Source organism: Brassica napus, chromosome A2 (assembly GCF_020379485.1).
Source record: "Brassica napus cultivar Da-Ae chromosome A2, Da-Ae, whole genome shotgun sequence".
NCBI lineage: Eukaryota > Viridiplantae > Streptophyta > Magnoliopsida > Brassicales > Brassicaceae > Brassica > Brassica napus.
The window spans coordinates 18,923,723-18,944,270 of record NC_063435.1 but is presented as its reverse complement, the minus strand read 5'-3'; the positions used below and the strand labels follow the sequence as shown (position 1 = coordinate 18,944,270).

Below are 20,548 nucleotides of genomic sequence, written 5' to 3'. Positions count from 1 at the left end.
ATTTAGAATTTCATTATTTAAGGATATGTTCATTACTTAGAATTTTTGGTTTTCAACTTACCTCTGTTGAATGGTAGAGATGATCCGTGGGTTGAGGAGTAGTAGAGTTGATTCCTTGTGTTGATTGGTGATTCTTGTTTGATTGTTGTTGTGATTCTCGTGGTGTTGGTTGGTGATTCTCGTAGTGGTGTTGGTTGGTGAGATTCCGAGATGGTGAGATAGTTTTGATAAAAGTATGGCTGATGGTAAGAAGAATCAAACTGATGTATCACATAGTTGGTAAGATAGTTTTGATAAAATGCATGAATGAGATAAATAGAATGAAACACATAGTCATTTATATAGAAAAACATTGAAACAAGTAGCATGTGGGTACATACACCCGTGAGTACAAAAGCAAAGCCGTGGGGACATACCCTTGATTTGATACATAAAACGAGTGTAGAAAGTTGAAAAACACTACACTCTCCCGTGATTCCATCTTACATAACCTACCACTACAACCACCTACTACTACATTACCACCCGTGACTTGATTTGATACATAAAGAAACAGAGACCTGCAACCATCCACGCATCCTCCTCCTTGAACCCGTGACCTACAAAGCACAACAGTTACAATATCAATATACATCAAGGAAAAGATTTAAACACAAACATCATACACTGCATTTCCTAGCAACCTACTATAAATTTCAAAAAATAAATAACCACTCACCAACTTAAAGCAATTCAGATATGAGTTTATTTTTTAGAGCAAGCTCTTGATCTGTAAGTGTATCAGCGTTTTTTCCTAGCAACCTATCAAGTATTTTCTGTTTGGATAACATATTCTTGGCTGCTAGAATGGTTTCGAACTGATCAAACGCTGCTTCATTGCCATGCTTCTTGCGTTTTGCTGCTTTGCTAGCCTTGACTCCGGGAGGTCTAACATCTTCCTCGCGACCCACCTCATCCGCAGTTTCCTTCCTTTTCTCCTTTGCACCATTTGATGTCAGACTGTGTGATCTCCATTTTTGATCAAACCGAAGCTCCCTCCAACAATGTTCAAGACTGAACTTGGCTTTGTAGTCATTAAAGAAGATGTCATGAGCCACCTTCATGACATCATTCTCGTTCTGTCCACTCGCCTGCTCCTTCAGAGCAGCTTGATGACATCCCACGAACTTACACACCTGCTCATTAACCCTTCCCCACCTCTGCTTACATTGACTCCACTCCCTAGGAATGGAGCCAACGAGCAGCGGGCTAGCATTCACGTATTCCTCTATTCTCTTCCAAAATGCTCCTAGCTTCTGCTCATTACTGGTTATTGGATCTTTGCTGGTGTTCAACCAAGCACTGATCAACACCAAATCTTCTTTGGTTGTCCACTTCCTCCTTTCCGGAGGTTTAGGAACCTCAGAAGATCCTATTTCTATTGGCTGAGTGGTCTGGGAAGTAAGCAGGTTAACAAAGCCGGGAGAGTTTAAAGGACCATTTTGGTTGAGTATTGAAGTTTTTAAGTTTTCGTTTGTGTTTTAAGATGTCGATTAGCTAGGTTTTTAAACTACTTTTGGGTTTGAAAGTACAAGGAAGTAAACACCTTCTAACCACCAAAAATTGATTACACTTAACTTAACTACACAACTACTTCACACAGACCATTCAATAAACATCAAATCAGGTTTTCAAATTAATTATTTCAAGTTTAAATTTAGTTTTGGTTCAGTTCAAGTTTAAATTCAAGTTCACACAGACCATTCAAAAATTGATTACACTTAACTTAACTACACAACTACTTCAGTTCTGGTTCAGTTCAAGTTTAAATTCTACTACTACTCTAACCTACTTCAAGTTAAAATTCATTAGGCAACAACTCTAGTTATAGTGTGGTTACCTTTGTGTTTTCAGTCGAAGCAGCATTTCTCCAAGTGATCCACCTGCACGGTCAGGTTATAAACCTTCCCAGTGAGCCTATTAACCTCCACAGTGAGGGCTTTTACCTCTGCCTGTACAAGGAAATGACAATGAGATGGTGTTAGTCACTGTATAAAATATAAGAAAAAAATTACAAAACAAAATTCAAAAGTGGGAAGTCAGATTACCTCCAGACTCTTAATCTTATTATTCACCTCCGGCAGCCACTTGATCACCGCCTCCACCTCCTCCACACGACTTGTGAGCCGTTCGATATGCTCCTGCACACCAATGACCCAAGGCTGACGATAATGAAAACCATCAGCCTTGGTAACAACACATAAACTATATCAGATTGTTAATTAACAGACAAAAACAGAAGACATAATTTAAAAGACAAGAACCCGTTTTTTACCTCGTAGTTTATGCAGGTGAAGAAACGCTTGCCGGGGAGAGTGTCGTATTCCTCCTTCCCACGAACCTCGTGAATTATACTCCCACCACAGGGACACCTCGTTGGAATCCCGTGTTCTGAATCACACACGTATGAAAGCATATCGATGTGCTCCTTTCTTCTCTTTGTGTCTCTTATCTCTGCTTCGGGATCCATCTGTATCAGGAAAACAAATAATTAGAACGGAAGCAACCGAGAAACAAAAAAAAAAAATTGAAAGACTAAATAAAAACCCCCAAATCCAATTCAAATCCACGATGAACGAACAGTAAAAGAAATCCGTATGTTGATTTAAACGAAGAAATTAAAACCCCCTTTTAGATTTTGAACCCTTACACAAAACCCCCAAATCGAAATGAAATCCACGATAAACGAACCCTAAAAGGAAACCGTATGTCGATTTTAACCAAGAAATCGAAACCCCCTTCTCGATTTCCAACCCTAAGACGAAACCCCAAATCGACTTCCTTAACCTAGAAACCTCTCGAGATCAAATCGAAGCTATCTCGTCCTCGGAGTGATTGAGACTCACCTGAGAGCGTTTACGAGTGACTCCGACGACGAATTGATCGAGAAAATCTCCGGCTCTGGACTCCGACACGAAATCGCCTCAGAGACGGAGAAACCCTAGATTTCGAAGAGAGAAGGGAAAATGAAATCTTTCACGCGAAACCCTTTTTTTCTCACTCAACACGCAAGATCGCGTAGCCACTCCCTCTGCGCCGCGTGGCATGACCCCGTATCATACGGGCTCACTTGGAAGACCCGGTTCACGGGTTGAAACCCATTTATTCATTTCTTTTAATCGAAAAGGCCTATGATACCGAGCCCATGACTCTCTCATAAACCCCCGATGCGGGTGGTCTAACGGCCAGGATTTTTAGAACCGGTTTGGTTTACTTTTTCTTTTAATTAAACTCACTAGTGGGGGTTATTGATTCTAGAATTGTAGTGGATTTTGAAAAAAGTTTTGGATTTACAAATCATCTACAAATCTCTTGATTTCAAAATTAAACAAACAGATTTCAAAATCAATGATATAAGTTTCAAAATCAAAATAAGTGGATTTTTATAAATGAATGAAATGGATTTGCAAGTATCATCATCTTCATGAGATATCTATATATTTCTTTCTTCTGAAGTTTATTGATGTCCAAGAAATTCTGCCTTCATATTTGATAATGTATACATTTGACAAAAAGCTTAAAAACCTATCAAAGCAAGCACGAAATTCTGGCTTCATATTTGCGTAGACAACTACAACAACAGAGTTGCTTCCTTTAAGTGTCAAAAAATTAAATGAAAACCCTAGAATATAATGAGTAAGGTGACACTTAAGGCTCTTTACCAATCCTTAAAATCTCAGTTTAAAGATTGGTTCTCTGATTTATTTCGTTTTTTCATTTTTTTTTTCACTTTTCTGTTTAGAACCTCATTTAAGAGGTCCCGATGGAGCTGGTCTAAGAGACTCTTCCACTTGCGGCATTGTTGCTGATCTGCATTTGTCTTGTTGAATGACCCGGAACACATCTTCTTAGATAAGGATTCTGTATTGGGACAACAAGTTTTATTTTTGGTTTAAGTTAATATTCTGATGGAACACCAAACCATAGCATATCAAGACTCTCTGTTACCTCCATAGCCGCTGTGAGTGATGGATTAGCTTTTACCGGTGGGATAAGTTTTCTTTCGTGTGATCCGTCTTGTCAGAGAGTCTTTCTTCTCCTGTGCCGACCTTTGTTGCCTCTTCGCTTCATCTCAATCTCTTTGCTTGGAGGATATTTTGGTAGAGAAGATGGATCACAAGCAAACGGCTACGTTCTGAAGTACTGCTCCACAATAACCATGTGTTATCATCAAATCACACAAAAGTAAAGATAGCGGTATCTAACATAAAGTTAAAAACCAGCTACTCAGTCTCAAGAACTATAGCTGCAGAGCCTCCCTGCTCAGGATCTATGGAGAGTAAAGCCTCCAAAAGAGAAAGCACTTTCATAGGCAAGTCCTTAAACATCTCTGCTACACGTCGTCTGTAAGGAAGCGCAGGTTTAAACGGAGCTGAAGGTGGTAGTTTCAGTTTCCTCCAGTAATCCTCTGTTGGTGAACCACACATCTTGAATATTTTATGCAGTTGTTCCACCTAAGAAACATTATATTATACCACAAACCAGTGAGTACCTGAGGCTGAGAGAACTTGATACCGGGAATGGAGGCAAGTCCAACGAGATCATGATCCATGTACTCGAAAAACAAGTAAAGAGAAGACGAAAGAGAGGCGGTGATCAAGCCTTGTAACTTAAGCACATTGGGATGATCAAGCTTCCTCATGACAATGATCTCTCTAGCCATAAACTTAACGCTTTCTAAATCGCTAAGATCGAACCGGACTCTTTTAAGTGCAACGATCTTGTTGTTGTTGAGAAGATCACGAGCCTTGTATACACTGCTATAAGTACCTTGACCAATCTGCATCCAAGAAGAACAAGGAGACTGAATCATATAATAATAATAACTAGATTCTGACCCGCGCTTGAAAAGCGCGGGTTTATTTTTGGTTTTCAATCTTTTTTAATGAATTTCTATATGAGATAGTATATAAAGTCTTAGAACATTTATCCGGAACCTAGGAACCAAACTGAAAAAAAAAAACAAAATTGAACCGAATTTCATAAATAACCGACCAAATCTTATATCTCTTGAAACCAAACCGAGAACCAAAGGGGTATATGAAATTTTAAAATAAAAAGTATTTTCTACGAATATTAATTATATTTAATTTCTAAATAAACAAATATCATAAAAATACTATTTATAAAAACAAATTACCCAAAACCTAAATTATCCTAATATTTTGTATTCAAAATATAAGTAATGTTTCCATATCAGATCCGATGTCGAGCCAGTAAACCTGGTTGCCATATATAATTCAGAGATGCTTATGTTCTTTATGTAGCATTCTATGAGAGGTTCTACCAACTCATATGTTTTCGCAAAATTTAGATTTAATGAAAATTCATTAATTAAAATATGATAAAAAAACACTGCTATTAATCCGTGAACCGATACCAGTTGACCCGGTAAAAACTTAGAAAAATCTGATAATATTTTCCTAAATTTTTATTTAACTTCTAATATATTTTATAATAGTACATAAAACTGAATAAACTATTTGATTTGTCTTGTATGGTAAATGCATTGTATTTATGTTATGCATTTTAATTTATAGGTTTTTAAAGATTCTTTTAAAGTTAAATTTATGAGTTTTGGAATTATGATATTTTTTTTATAAAAAAAATAGAACAATGTTATTATGCATTTGAACAAAAATATCTTATACCATAAAATAGATATGAGAATACAAATTTTATTATCGTGATCATGGTTATTTTACAAAATTATTAAACTTTTAGACTTTGAATAAGGGTTTAGGGTATAAGGATCAATAGGATATCAATGACACATGATACATGAGTTTTTATTAAATGGTATATGACATACATAGATTTTTTAAAAAAATATTATAATGTGACATTGTCCGTAAATGTGGCAAGATAGAAGAACGTGTTGGTAAAGATATATTTTGATTTTGAAATTAATTAAACCAAACCAGAGCATAAATCATAACTAACCGTATTTGTTTTGATATTAGATATCGGATCCATTAAGATTAGTTGCATTAAAAGGCTAAAAATCAAAAGACAAATAAGAACATTTATTATGATATAATTAGAGAAATATAAAGAATGACCAAAAATAATAATTAGTTAATAATGTATGTAACAACCTTTTTATGCAGATTTTTTAGATAATTTCCTTTTAATAATATAGATTCAAACTTTTGAATCAAGTTTTAAAACGCATGATTACTACTTAAAAAAAAATCTTTTTAACCTGGTATTCTAAACCTATTGAATAGTTCTAATTAATTCTCAATGTGACAGTTTACAAATTGACCATTTTCTGGATATTCAAATGAGGCCCTATATCTTTATGTAATGAAAATTATAAATTTTATACATAATAAATATATTTGAACAATTTCTATAATACATGTTTAAATTTGTATATAAAATTTATATATTTTTTCTTTTTAAATTTTAAGCGAACTATATAAAAATTAAAAAACCAAACATAATTTGCATAAACGTACATAGTTGTTTTTAAAAAGATTAACAAAATCTTTTTGATATAAATATTTGGTGTTGTCTGATACCATAGAACCTTATATGCAAAAACTATCTACGCTAAATATAAAAGACATTAATCCAATTGTAAAACTATGAGATTATGATATAATGCCATCATTTATAATTTTTTTTTGCCTATTCAATTTCATTGTGGTATACGTTCGTAAAGTTTGAGGAAAATATATTTTTGTTAACGGAAATGATCCATTACATAATAACATGTGGATCTCATAAAATTTTGAATCTAACAAAACCTAACAAAACAAACATGTACTATTTTGAAATAAATGAAAATGTAGTCCAGTTTGCTATGCCATGGTATTCTACGAGTTGTTATTAAAAATGGTAGAGTTAAGTTATGATTTATTTGTTTGTATATAATAGGTTAAGCTAGTAATAAAAGGATCCAACAACTTTATATAAATAGATTTTTTCAGAATATTTCTCTTTTAATAGTATAGATATCTGGAAAAAAAGTAACTAGCACGTTGTGGAGTCCAACCCACAGGACCATACACAAAATTATAAGTAATTGGAAAAGAAAAAACAATTATGCAAATCCAATGGTTTAACTCAATATTTGATCCATTGTATTTTACTCTTAAAAATATTCTCAAATCCAACTCAAATCTAAATCAAAATCAAATCCTCAAACAAATTATTAGTATTGAATAACAGTTGATTTTAAAATCTGTTTTAAAATCATAAAACCAATAACAACAGATTTGAAATTAGGTTTTAAAATGATAGAACCAATAACACTTGACTTGGATTAGATTTTCAAATCTATTAAAATACATAAACCAATAACACCCTTGTAAACGTTTCTTTTTGGGTTAATGAATTATCTCACCCTTTTGTTTTTGTGAACCAAACCGTGCATCACATATATATTAAGTATGCATCTCCTTCCTCAATCTAACCTAGCCGCATCTCTTGTTGCTAAAGAAATCTGAGTTTTTAAACACACTGCTTGCTATCCTTTCATACCTTTTTTTTTTTTTTTTTTTGGTAAACATGTTAAAGTGTTATTACCATTTTTGATTTGTGACAGAAGGTTACATAAGAGACTTGTAGCAGATGATTAACTAAATAGAACAAGAAACTAATCTAAACAACACTACTCTAAAACTTTAGTTTTAGGAATAACAAAATCTGTTGAGAAAAAATCTAACAAAATCTTTTTAAAAACTTAAATATTCTTTTAATTAATGCACTTATTAATTTCTCAATTAGTAGTATAATATTATTATAAATTAATTTTAATTAAATTTTTATTATAAACAAAATAATGAAATTATATGATAATTTTATAAATTTTATAAGTATATTCTACATTATATTAAAATAGAAGTAATTAATGAATTACATATTAAAATTATGGTTTTTGTGCAAACATATTAAAATTATGTTGAATTGGTAAACCAATATATTTTAAAAAATACTTTCATTAAGATAAATAAATAAAATATCATTCACCGTTTAAAGTGACTAAAATATCATTCACCTTTTAAAATGATTAATATTCATAAATTAAGTAATAATTTTTACAAAAAAATAAAATCGTTAACATATGTTAAATTTTAATATTTAGAATTATATATCATCTATTAAGTTATTTTTAAAATGACAGCAATATATTATCATAAATTATTATATACAAAATAATATAAAATTTTATATCAATAAATGAAATGTTACCCAAATGAATGTTCTCAAGTGATTTGCAACGAATTGTTCTCGAGTGGTGAAGATGGTTTCAGAACCAGAGGAATGACCAGCATTTGAAGGCTACGTAGAAGATATTATGCTTTTGAGAAGAAGCTTCAACAACTCAGATATTGTTCATGTACCTAGGACGGAAAACACAAAAGCGGATCGTTTGGCACGCGGATTCAGCCGTCTTTCGTCATACACATGGATGCAGAGTTGCCACCTTGGTTTACAGAGTCTACATGAGTTTGTGAATGTTTGCTGTCAAAAAAAAATGTTATCCGCAACGGATGTGCGGGTTAGAATCTAGTTTGTCATTATTGAATCTGACCTAAAGTTGATTTTTTTATGTTTTGTAGAGAGGAGACTCGAGATTTGAGGGTCATGAGATTTTACGTTTCACCAGAGAACAACTGCTTCATCTTAAAGAGGTAATTAGTTACCCGAGATGAATGGTTCTTGATGTAGTTCTTAACTTGAACTTGAGTCATTCACCATGTTTCTTGTGTGCAGGCAATCCAAGTCTCTGAGGCATCTGATCTTTCCGGCGAAGAGCAGAGCTGGGGCCGTTCAGAAAGCAAGGTGGGGAGATGAAGAATCAAGCCAACGAAGCTTTTAAGGGTTTGTACTTTTTCTTAAAACATTATCATTATCTTTTAACATCATTGTCGACTGTTGAGAGTCTTCTTTTGTTTAAGAGCAGCTCGCTAAGTATTGCTAGTTGCTTACAGGTCACAAGTTCTCCCATGCTATTGATATGTATACAAAATCTATAGAACTCAGTGGCAATAACGTTGTGTACTGGTTTCACTTGAGTGGCTGGAGCTTGCATAATGATAATTGAGTTTTAACAACTTTTGTGAAAGACGGAATACTCTCGTCTTTAGCAAAACGTGCAAAGGTTAGCCATTCACAGAGAACTTACTGACTAAACTTGCAGCTTTCAAGAATGTAGAGTGTTTTGTGGACTATAACAGACATTGGCATTTGCTTGACAGAAAACAATGGAAGCGGCGGTGGTCGTGAGCGAAGGAGACGACTGCGGTAATAGAAAAGGTTTGATCTTTAGATGTTGATAGACTTTAGGTTCTGGTTAGGAGGAAACTTTAAACCTTATAGTACATTGTTTTTGTAATGTTGCATTGTTTTGTCTGCTGAACAAGAAACTACATTGACAGGATCCATTCACTGAAACTGTAGTTTGCAGGAACTATCCCCACTTGATGCTCTGTTCTCTACAACGGTGTTACCTGGCTTGAAGAGATAGTGTTGAAGAGGATGTCGGTTACTGATTTGGTTTTAAAATGCGTTGAACAAGACCATGACTCTGGCAAACATATGCCGTGTATGTAGCCTACTCTAACAAGATCTTACAAGTGAGTTCATCAATGATTCTTCTTGTTCAATTTTGTGCTCTATCTTCTCTTTATACTTGCTAACACAGTTTCTTGTTGCAAGTTCGATGTAGGTATCAAATATCAGGGGAATGGACATACAACGAAGCTTGTAAACTATTTAAAGAGCTTGATTTCTTAACCGATAAAGTCCATAGACTTGGCAATCTTAGGAAGTGCTTTGGTGTATGTGTATTTTGGATGATATATAAAATAATGTGTTTTATAAGTTTAACTAAGTATAAATTTTGGATGATATATAAAATAATGTGTTTTATAAACTGATAAATACTAATATACACACAACAACACATAATATATTAACCTATAACCTAATACTACATAATACAATAAAATACTAAGTTATGCTTTTCACAAATAAATACTGACCACATAATTATATTATCCAAAAATATCATACTTAACCATAATAAACTAATATTTCGCGCAAAGCTTAGAAGTCCACCTAGTAAATAAGTAAACAACACACTTATAAAATTAAAAGACTAGCTAGATTTTTATTTGAATTAGAATCAATTAATATCTAAACTAATTGGTTTAGAGAACCGGAAAACCCGGTCGTTACAAATATTTTGTACCAAATTTTAGCAAAAAAGAAGAAAAACTCTAGCTTGAATCAGTGAGAACGTAGTCATTTCTCAGTCTCATTTTTATTTGAAACGTTATAAGCTAAAATAGCAACGGTTGTAAATAAGAACTAGATTTTTCACCCGCACATCCGTGCGGATAGATTTTCATTATATAAATATATAACGGATACTATCGTAAATTTTTAAAATATATGATTTACATTTTAGTATTATAACGTGTTATGTAAATCTATAGTGTTATTGGTTTGTTTCTTATTCAATATTATTAATGTATAATGATTTGTTATATACATTTACTTTATTAATAATTGTGATTATATATTAATATATTTTCATTTTGTAAAATAAATTCTTAATATGAAATAAACAAATTGAGAATCTTCTTCATTTTTTTTTAATCTTTACAAACTGAATACAATACCTTTTAATTTTTTTTAGTTATACTATAGAACTCATATTTTCTTAGCATAATTTATATTTCTATGTTATTTATTTTAGTATATTGTGGGATTTTATAAGTAAATACATTATAATAATACTATATTATTAATTATGAAATCAATCGCTGCATTAATTTAAAAATATTTTAACATTTTATTAAGATTTTGTTAAATTGTTTCCAACATATTTTGTTATAAGTAAAAATAAAGTTTAAATTTACATGTAAAATTTATTTATTAATATCTATATAAATTATAAGAATTTTTAGAAATTTTATATATTAAATTAATTAACTTAAATAATTAATCGATGAAATAGACCTGGTATGAATTTTTTATGATATTTCTTTTACTAAAGAAGATATAGAATACAATTATATAATTTGAAAAATAGCATACACTTTTATTTTATTATGTTTTATAATAAAAGTTTATTTAAATTAATGTATAATAGTATATATTATTATTTACGTAATTAATCAATGGTATTAATTTAAATAAAATATTTTAAAATTTTAGAAAGATTTTGTTAGATTTTTTCTCAACATTTTGTTATAACTAAAAATAAAATTTAAATTTACAGTTAAAATTTATTTATTATTAATATTGTTATATATTAATAGATTAATATAAATAATTAAATAAATGTAATTAATGAAATGGACCTAATAAGGCTAGTATGATTTTTTTTATGGTAGATAAAAATGGTACTTCTCTTTTAATAGATAAGATATTTTTTAATAAAATTCAATATTTTATTTAGAAAAATATGATAAGATAACAACTTTTTGATATCTAGTATAATAAAACGTGTAGGGTTGATTTTATTATAATAATAATACAATTATATAACTTATTTCAATATTTATATATAATAATTACAAAATGTCAACTTTCGCCCAAAAAAATCCCAAAACAAAATCAAAACCTAACCTACAAACAATTCCAAGATGTCCTCCATTTAAAAAAAAAAATCTATCCAATTTTCTGAAACAACTAAAAATCTGCCCAAAAGATCCAACCGAACCATATGATTTATACTTCACACCAAAAATGCTTTTTAAATTATATTCAAAAAATTGAATGAACAACAAACGTTACTCAATGAGTGAATGAGCACCAACACTTGCTAGATTTAAATACAAAAGTAATCCATTAATAGATAGTGGGATTTTGAAAGATTTCTCTCGAACATTTTTAACATAGATTCGAATCTATTTATACATGGTAGCAAATTTTGTTAATTCAAGACACTGGTTTATTTAACTTATTTTTGTCACTGCTTTTACAGAAATTGCACCCAATAACATACAATACAAGAAAAAATAATTTACCAAAAAAATATATACAAGAAAAATCAAAATTCATAAATTAATCAAAATTCCCTTTTCTCTTTTTTTCTTCTCTTCCTATATCTCTCTATCTTCTCTCTAGAAACTAATTTGAATTTTGTTTTGGTTATTTCACAGAAAACAATTTTTTTTTTGATCCACTCACAAATAAAATTAAATAACCCCTTGATTTAAGTGGTATCCGTTCAAATGCCGACCATAGCAAACTAACAAAGCATCAGCCTTGTTTCAAAGAAAACTTGTAAATAGAAAAATTGTTGAAAATACCAGCTCAAGCCTATAAAATTGTAGTATTTGCCTATGGCTGGCTGTATTACGTTTTCTTTGTCAAGAATATACATCTGTTATCGGTTATTATATTATTGGGGAATGGAGCTGTATAACCTTCAAACAATTAATAATTCACTTTCCGATGTCAAAAAAAAAAAAAAAAACAATTAATAATTCACTAGCTATCTAAATATCCTAATTCACTAATACACTGCTTTTTTTAATAAATAATAGCCATATTGCCTTTATGAATAACCGGAAAAACCTACAAACAAAACCAAAATTTAATAATAATTAATATGGCAAAGTTACTCGTGTCTTTTTGTTAGTCATACCTTTTGATAATCACACATATCTTTAAATGTTATTTTTATTAGTAAATATTAGAAAGATTAATCAATTTTGTTCAGATGTGTAGCTCCCGACGAACTCTATTGTGTTCATGGCGAAGGATTACAGTGAACAGACACAAAAACTCTTTCATTTCCTTTTTTTCTTATCTTAAATCATTGATTACTTACAATCATGCTTTTACCTTAATAATATGTTTTTGTTTCTGGTTTTGTTTTCCAGATATAGTGGTGAAAAATAACGATGGCGGATCGGTAAAAATGTCGCCTTGTCGGAAAAAGAAAGGAGATGAAGACACGCTCTATATGGTGATGAAGAATAATGATTGTGAGCATAGTAAATGTGTATCACCATCAACATGTCTAAAAAAAAGAAATGAAGAAGATAAACTCTCTGTCCATACTATATTCGGTGAAAGGAATAGTATAGTATATATATTTTAGTGTACTTATTTATGTAAGGATACCGTACTATTTGAGACATATTTCTATACTATTTCTTAAGGATATAATAATATGTCATGTTTTCAAATTTGATAGTTCTCTTTTCTGTAACTTTGTTTGACATTGATATATAAAAAAAAATTTCGAACGTTGGACAAATTTGATTATTTGTAAGATTTGCTTACTATACTACTTAGACTATATGAAATAAAAGATATACCACATGTTAACCAAGTAAATCTCATCCAAATGTCAAATATTGTAAAACAATTTATAGATTGTATTTGAGTTTATAGGTTCCTACTTAAAGTTTAGATTTACTAAGCATAGGTTTGGGTGTAGTAAACCATATTATATACATTCTATTTGGGTTTATGCTTCCTTGATTAGGGTTTAGTTTTACTAATTAGTGGTGTGTCTTGTATTGTTGTATTTTTCGGGTGGGGAGACTTACTGTTTTCATTTCATACTATGGATACATCACTGGACAAATTTGATTATTTGGAACATTCATTTACTATATTATTTAGACTCTATGAAATAGAAGATATGCAACATGCTAACCAAGTAAGTGTGCCTTCATGTGTCCAATATTTGAAAACAATTTATAGATTGTATTTAGGTTTATAGGGTTTTGCCTAGGGTTTAAATTTCATAAGTAGAGGTTTGTGTATAGTAAACCATATTATATACATTCTATATGGGTTTATGCTTCCTTAATTAGGGTTTAGTTTTACTAATCAGTGGCGTGTCTTGTATTGTTGTATTTTTTTCGGGTGGGAAGAGCTTACTGTTTGCATTTCATACTATGGATATATCACTAGATAAATTTGATTATTTGGAACATTCATTTACTATACTATTTAGACTATATGAAATAAAAGATATGCATTATGCTACCCATGTAAGTGTGCCTTCAAGTGTCTAATATTAGAAAACAATTTATAGACTGTATTTGGGTTTATAGGTTTCTGCCTAGGGTTTAGATTTACTAAGTAGAGGTTTGTGTATAGTAAACCATATTATATACATTCTATTTGGGTTTATGCTTCCTTGATTAGGGTTTAGCTTTATTAATCAGTGGTGTGTCTCATATAGTTTCCAGTAGAGGTTTGAGTGAGATACAATAGTACAAGTGTAATCGAGATAGAACAGTATACACGCAATCTGGTAAGCATTAACTTCTTCATGCATTCATCTTCTTTTATATATGTTTATTTATGTGGTAAAAAAATTAAAGTGACGTGGTTCCTTTTTCTTTCGTAAGTTATGCAAAGATCACTTAAATTGTGGGCCACATAAGTTGATGTCAACATCACTCTTTATCATTTGTCACCGGTAAATACACATATATCACACAGGCGACGTGGACTTATCTTTTTCCCTTCACCTGCTACTTGTAGGACAAATGATTATTACCGGATGAAAGGAGACACATTGTTTACTTCCCTAGTTATGTCAAAATCATTGACATGCACTTAATTAAACTACCAAACTAGATATCTCGCAAATTCTCTCATTATTTTGTGTGTGTTTTAATTTTTGTACCATGGTATTTTTTTTTCTGTTAGGAACTTAACAGATTCATACTAGCAGTGCAAACTAAATTGGTAGCTCCTCATCCTTATGGACAACAAAAGATGATTACTTCTTTGCTTTACATCTAAGACTATCCGTCTTTGAATTTTGCGTCCGTGGTATATGGATGATTGTCAAACTATTGAAACTTCTCTTTAGGATCTTTATGTCCTCTAAATAACTTGCAAAGATTGACCACTCTTTTGGTTCTGAAACTATTTTTATCAACTGTAAACAATCCGTTGCAAAAGTAACAGTAAACTGCTTTAGATTCAGCATACATTCCATTGCCCATATCATAGCCTATATTTCCGAGTGCAGAGGTGACTGACTCGCCCTTATATTTTTTGCTCCCATCAAACTGTCAAAACTTTACATGATGCTATACATACTTTTTCTAAGAACCATCTGTGAAACACAATATATCTCAGATAGACGGTAGTGTTGGATTCCCTCGTGATCCGCCATGGTATTTTATTTTGTGATTTGAATTTATCAACAAATGAGTTATTTTTGTTTCCAAATCTATTCAACTCTATTGGAATAAAGACTAAAACAGCATAATGACTAATTTTGAGATAACATCATATTTATATGCATAGATTTTAGATTTATAAATAAATAAATAAATAATTTAAGTTGGCCGGAAAAAGGAAAGCAAACAACTTTTATAAAGAAAAACGCAGTCAAAGCACGTGGCAATTTGAATATACCAGCTCGGCCGGTGGTCAGAGACTCCAATAGACAATAGAAGTCATCAATCTGCTATTGCTATACCCGAAAAGATAATCTTACGAATAGATCTCGTTTACCTCATTTCTTTATAAATAACATTTATAGTCGCTACTAGTTCTACACAACAACAAACAACCAATCAGTACTCAAACACACAGAAATGGCCTCTGCTTCACCTCATTTCCCTATTTCTCTTCACGCTCGGCTTCACCAAACAACCACCGCTCGATCAACACCACTAAAATTCTCCTCGACTCGAGTTTTAACCCGGCCGATCAAAGCCTCAACGTCAGAGACTCCTCCTGATCTAGCCGTGGAGACCCGCACCGGATCCGGATCCAAAGATCTCCCCATCCGAACCATCCCTGGAAGCTACGGTCTACCAATTATAGGTCCACTAAAAGACCGTAACGATTACTTCCACAAGCAAAAACCCGAGGAGTTCTTCAAATCACGAATCCGTAAATACAACTCCACAGTGTTTCGAGTCAATATGCCACCAGGAGGTTTCATAGCCGACAATCCCCAAGTCGTGGCTTTACTCGACGGAAAAAGCTTCCCGGTTTTGTTCGATGTTGATAAGGTCGAGAAGAAAGATCTCTTCACCGGCACTTACATGCCCTCGACGGAGCTAACCGGAGGCTACCGTATCTTATCATACCTGGACCCGTCGGAGCCGAATCACGCCAAGCTCAAATCTTTACTCTTCCATCTACTCAAGTCCTCTCGAAACCGAATCTTCCCGGAGTTTAAAGCTACATACTCAGAGCTTTTCGATTCGATTGAGAAAGAGCTCGCCGCTAACGGAAAAGCAGATTTTGGTGGTCCCGGTGACGCAGCAGCTTTCAATTTCTTGGCGCGAGCTATGTACGGGAAGGATCCAGCGGATACGAAGCTTGGATCGGATGCGCCGAGTCTGATTACGAAATGGGTCTTCTTCAATCTCCATCCTTTGTTGACTCTCGGGCTACCGTCAATCATAGAAGATCCTCTTCTCCATACTTTCCGGTTACCGTCGGCGTTAGTCAAGTCTGATTACCAGAGACTCTACGAGTTCTTCCTAGAATCTTCCGGCGAGATTCTAGTTGAGGCTGAGAAATTGGGTATCTCGCGAGAAGAAGCTGCTCACAACCTTCTCTTCGCCACGTGTTTCAACACGTGGGGAGGGATGAAAATTCTGTTCTCGAATCTGGTTAAACGGGTCGGGCGGGCAGGTACGAAACTCCAGATCCGATTAGCGGAGGAGATAAGATCTGTTATCAAATCCAACGGCGGGGAGCTCACGATGGGAGGGATTGAGCAGATGGAGCTCACGAAATCAGTCGTTTTCGAGTGTCTCCGGTTCGAACCGCCGGTTCCGGCGCAATATGCTCGTGCTAAGAAGGATTTCGTGATCGAGAGCCACGACGCGGCGTTTAGAGTCAAGGCGGGAGAAATGCTTTATGGATATCAACCGCTTGCGACTAGGGATCCGAAGATATTTGAAAGAGCGGAGGAGTTTGTGCCGGAGAGGTTTCTCGGGGAGGAAGGAGAGAGGTTGTTGCAGCATGTGGTGTGGTCGAATGGTCCGCAGACGGAGAATCCCACGGTGGGGAATAAACAGTGCGCCGGTAAGGACTTTGTTGTTTTGGTGGCGAGGTTATTTTTGATTGAGATTTTCAGGAGGTATGATTCCTTTGATATTGAGGTTGGCTCCTCGCCGTTGGGAAGCTCCGTTACATTCACGTCTCTGAGGAAGGCTAGCTTTTAGGGAGTCAAGGGTAAATTTGTAATGTATGTGCGCACGTGTTACTTATTATTATTATTCATTTTGTTCTGTGGTTCTCTTTTCTTCTAATTATATAAAAATAAAGTGTTTTTTTCTCTTTTTTGTTTAAAAAAACAAAAAGTGTTTTTCTCTTTTATTGATAAAAAAAAGAAGGCCTAATGAAGTCAATATACAAAAATGGGATGATAATTGCAGAAGTATGCAAATATAGTAATTATTCGCAGAATCGAGTAGCCAAGCATGATAAAATGATGAAATGATCCTTGTAGTCAAATGACAGGCCTACCTTCTTCTTTTTTTTAACACTAAAAGATTCATTCATTACTCAACAGAGGAGTACACATGGTGGGATACAAAGCTAACGAGTCATGATGACTGTTAGAAATATAGCTGGCAAGAAACAACCTTCTTCCAGAAGCATTAGCCGGCAGACATGAGAATCTCCGGAAACATAAAGACATAGAAATTTACGAACAAGGTTTTAATAACAGACAAGCAAACTAATCTAGATCAAAACAACTAAATACCCAAGACAGAAGAACCACCGAAAGAGAAATGAGAGAATAAGCACACATCATATAATCAAACTTTATTTGGAAAGCACATGCACCTCATTATATTGCTAGTAAGATCACTTCAACTAGCCACGAGGAAGTAACGCAGACAGCAACCCCAAGGAGATGAAGGACACACCTTTTAACTATCAATCTCCCACGACTTAATGCAGAAAGAGCCAAAGCCCCAATTCCTTGAACAAGAACCGGAGAACCCTTGCACGAAGCAGAATATAACATAAACAACCCAGGCTCAATCCCGTCGCAGACGAAGACAAGGAAAAGCACACCTCCAACCTCGGCTGAACCACCACAAGAGGCAACATCGAACATGCAACCAGATCCGAGAAGAGAAATTGTTGACACAAATAACACCGATTGAAACTCAAGAGGAAGAAACCACGCCGAATAAGGAGGACCCGAGACGGACAAACCGCCGACTGAACCTCGATCGACGAATCTCGACCTCTAAAAGCGAGATCTGATGATCTAGATCTAGAAAACTGTCTAGGATTCTAGAAACCCAAGCAAAAGACATGCAACCACATAGAAAATAAATCAAATCCCGACCGACGGTGGCTATGAAAGCCAACTCCGCCGGCCGGAAACGAAGAACACGATGAAGAAGATGCTAGAGAGAAGTGAGAGCTAAAGATTGGAGAGAGAAGGTCTCGTAAATGACATGCCTACTAAATGGCATAAACCCGATATAGTTAATAATTTGGGTAATCTTTTTGTCGGTAGATTTGCCAGAATATTGTCGAAATGTAAAGCTTGCGAATATATTCAGAGAACGAGAAGTAAAAATCTAAAGCTACTACAGCTCAACTTGCAAATGCAAATGATCATGTTTCAGTTCCTATTTCAGTTTGTCAAACTTGTAAAATAATAGCTCAGAGTGTCCTATGTCAGCTGTGGGAACTGACACATCTCTGAAACGATCAATACACCCAAAAACTGGCAAACAAAACTAAGCGTATATCCAGTATCAACACAATGCAGTTGGCGCATCCCCAGTCTCAGAGCGATCCCCACTAGTTTACAAACCAAGCATGAAAGTTCAGAGACTACCAGATATAGGAACTAAAACACAAGATACCAAGAATGTTTTCTTGTATATTAGAAATCTGTTAAACAATCTTCCTAGATCTATTTAATCCGAATTACTCTCAGTAACACACGACTAGAGACGGACCAATTCCTAATCTCACAGAACAGAAACACGAGCTGCACCCAAAGTCACTCGTCTTTCTTAAGCTATCAAGAACAAACCTCTTGCTCAAGCTTTTTAATCAATATACGGCTAACCTAGATCTACCCAAGTCAATCAGGTTAAATACCCTTAACACAATATCTTATTTTCCTAATATTATGATAAGCTCAAATCTTCCAGATCTTCTTTGCTTCACACCAAAGTAACATCCTGGAAACAATGTGACATTGACACGTCATCGTCTCATAACCGACTTGTAACAACAAGTTACACTTCCTACATCGTGTATAACACATCCTCTGTTTCACAATTCGACAAGCTCCTTTTCTTGAGCTTACATTCTCCCCCTTTTTATCTGAATGTGACAACCTATGAAACATGCAATGTAAACAACCACACAGAACAAATATCCAAGACGATGGAATCTACTCAACCATTAATCATGATCTGAAAACGCATTCTTAAATAAGTTGCACACAAGGTTGATAAAAGCACACATAGTCCGAGTCTTAGATAGTACAAGATAGATCAGATCATCATTAAGCTTGGAAAAATGAAATTCTGATATGACACAGTTGTCATTCAGTATGTCAGCACAATCCTCCTATTCGTCTTCATCATCTTCATCCTCTTCGTTGTTTTCTTCAAACCTAGGATGAGGAATATATTGCTCATAATCTCCCCCTGCATATGTGCACATTTAGAGAAAAACATTCGTTAGACATAGAGTAGGGAATGATACAAAAACTGTGCAACTCCCTTACTCCTCAGGCGGACTCGAATGGCTTTGAGACCCGCAATGGTGCGATTGATGTCGTCTTCAAGGCTGGCAGCACTTGAGTCTGCTCCAGACCCACGACCAGCGTTAACGTCCTTGACGACAAGCTTTGGTGTTCCCGTGAACTCATCATGAAGCAAGTCAGGAGGTATAGTACGCTGAAAGTGAATAACCTGCTGAATCAAGGTAGGGAACATGATGCACCGAGTCTTCTCTGTCTTCGTGTTCTCTGCCATCGCCATTATCTGATCGTAGACTAATTTCCCGAAGTCAAATCCATCATGATGATGAAGCATGTAGACAAACCTGAGTCGCCTTTGATTCATAGATGTGTAGTTTCTGGTGGGAATTCAGTTCGAGCAGACGAGTTTATACAAAACCTGATTCGTAGCAGTGAGATACTTCGAAATCATGTTCTCCCATCGTCTTATTCTTCCATCAGTGAGTAAACCACAAACTTCATCAAGGCGTTCATCCATCCAGTTAGGATCTTCTTCAAACCACGGAATGCAATACAGAGAATTAATCAGACTTGGAGAGAAGTCAACTAGAGATCCTCTGACATATACCGCTACACCATCGTCTCATTCCTCAGCTTCAGGAAGGTTAGCGATGAATTCTCGGATTACATTGGGCTGATAAGGATCGAGATCAGTGAGGGTATGAATCAAGCCTGCACCGGTCACAATTCTTCTGACATCAGAGACATTCTCGTCCGTGAGAGAGATAGACTGCTGAGGAATGAAATTCTGGCCTCGAAGGTCTTTGAAACGCTCAGTTGCCTCGATTGAGAAGAACCGTTCAGTCA

The 20,548-nt window shown here is 34.1% G+C and overlaps 3 protein-coding genes and 1 long non-coding RNA gene across 4 annotated transcripts; 2 read left to right on the top strand and 2 right to left on the bottom strand.

Annotated features, from left to right (window-relative positions):
* Positions 1–722: 722 nt before the first annotated feature.
* LOC106363280 (glutathione S-transferase T3-like) lies at positions 723–1,647 on the bottom strand. Its single transcript, XM_013803054.2, has 2 exons — positions 1,639–1,647; positions 723–1,433 (listed from the first exon to the last, which is right to left on the bottom strand). The coding sequence occupies exons 1-2, from the start codon at positions 1,645–1,647 to the stop codon at positions 723–725; spliced, it is 720 nt and encodes a 239-aa protein (XP_013658508.2).
* Positions 1,442–5,896, bottom strand: LOC106364713. Its single transcript, XM_048759346.1, has 4 exons — positions 4,532–5,896; positions 2,315–4,447; positions 2,088–2,225; positions 1,442–1,991 (listed from the first exon to the last, which is right to left on the bottom strand). The coding sequence occupies exons 2-4, from the start codon at positions 2,507–2,509 to the stop codon at positions 1,890–1,892; spliced, it is 435 nt and encodes a 144-aa protein (XP_048615303.1). The 5' UTR covers positions 2,510–4,447; positions 4,532–5,896; the 3' UTR covers positions 1,442–1,889.
* A 2,398-nt stretch (positions 5,897–8,294) lies between these two features.
* On the top strand, positions 8,295–9,897 carry LOC111200335. Its single transcript, XR_002653980.2, has 4 exons — positions 8,295–8,684; positions 8,767–8,874; positions 8,985–9,629; positions 9,712–9,897. It is a non-coding gene; the product is annotated as an uncharacterized LOC111200335 (long non-coding RNA).
* A 5,346-nt stretch (positions 9,898–15,243) lies between these two features.
* Positions 15,244–17,292, top strand: LOC106367432 (allene oxide synthase, chloroplastic-like). The gene has a single exon (XM_013807203.3). It carries the CDS (start codon positions 15,588–15,590, stop codon positions 17,175–17,177), a length of 1,590 nt encoding a protein of 529 aa, XP_013662657.2. The 5' UTR covers positions 15,244–15,587; the 3' UTR covers positions 17,178–17,292.
* Positions 17,293–20,548: the final 3,256 nt, after the last annotated feature.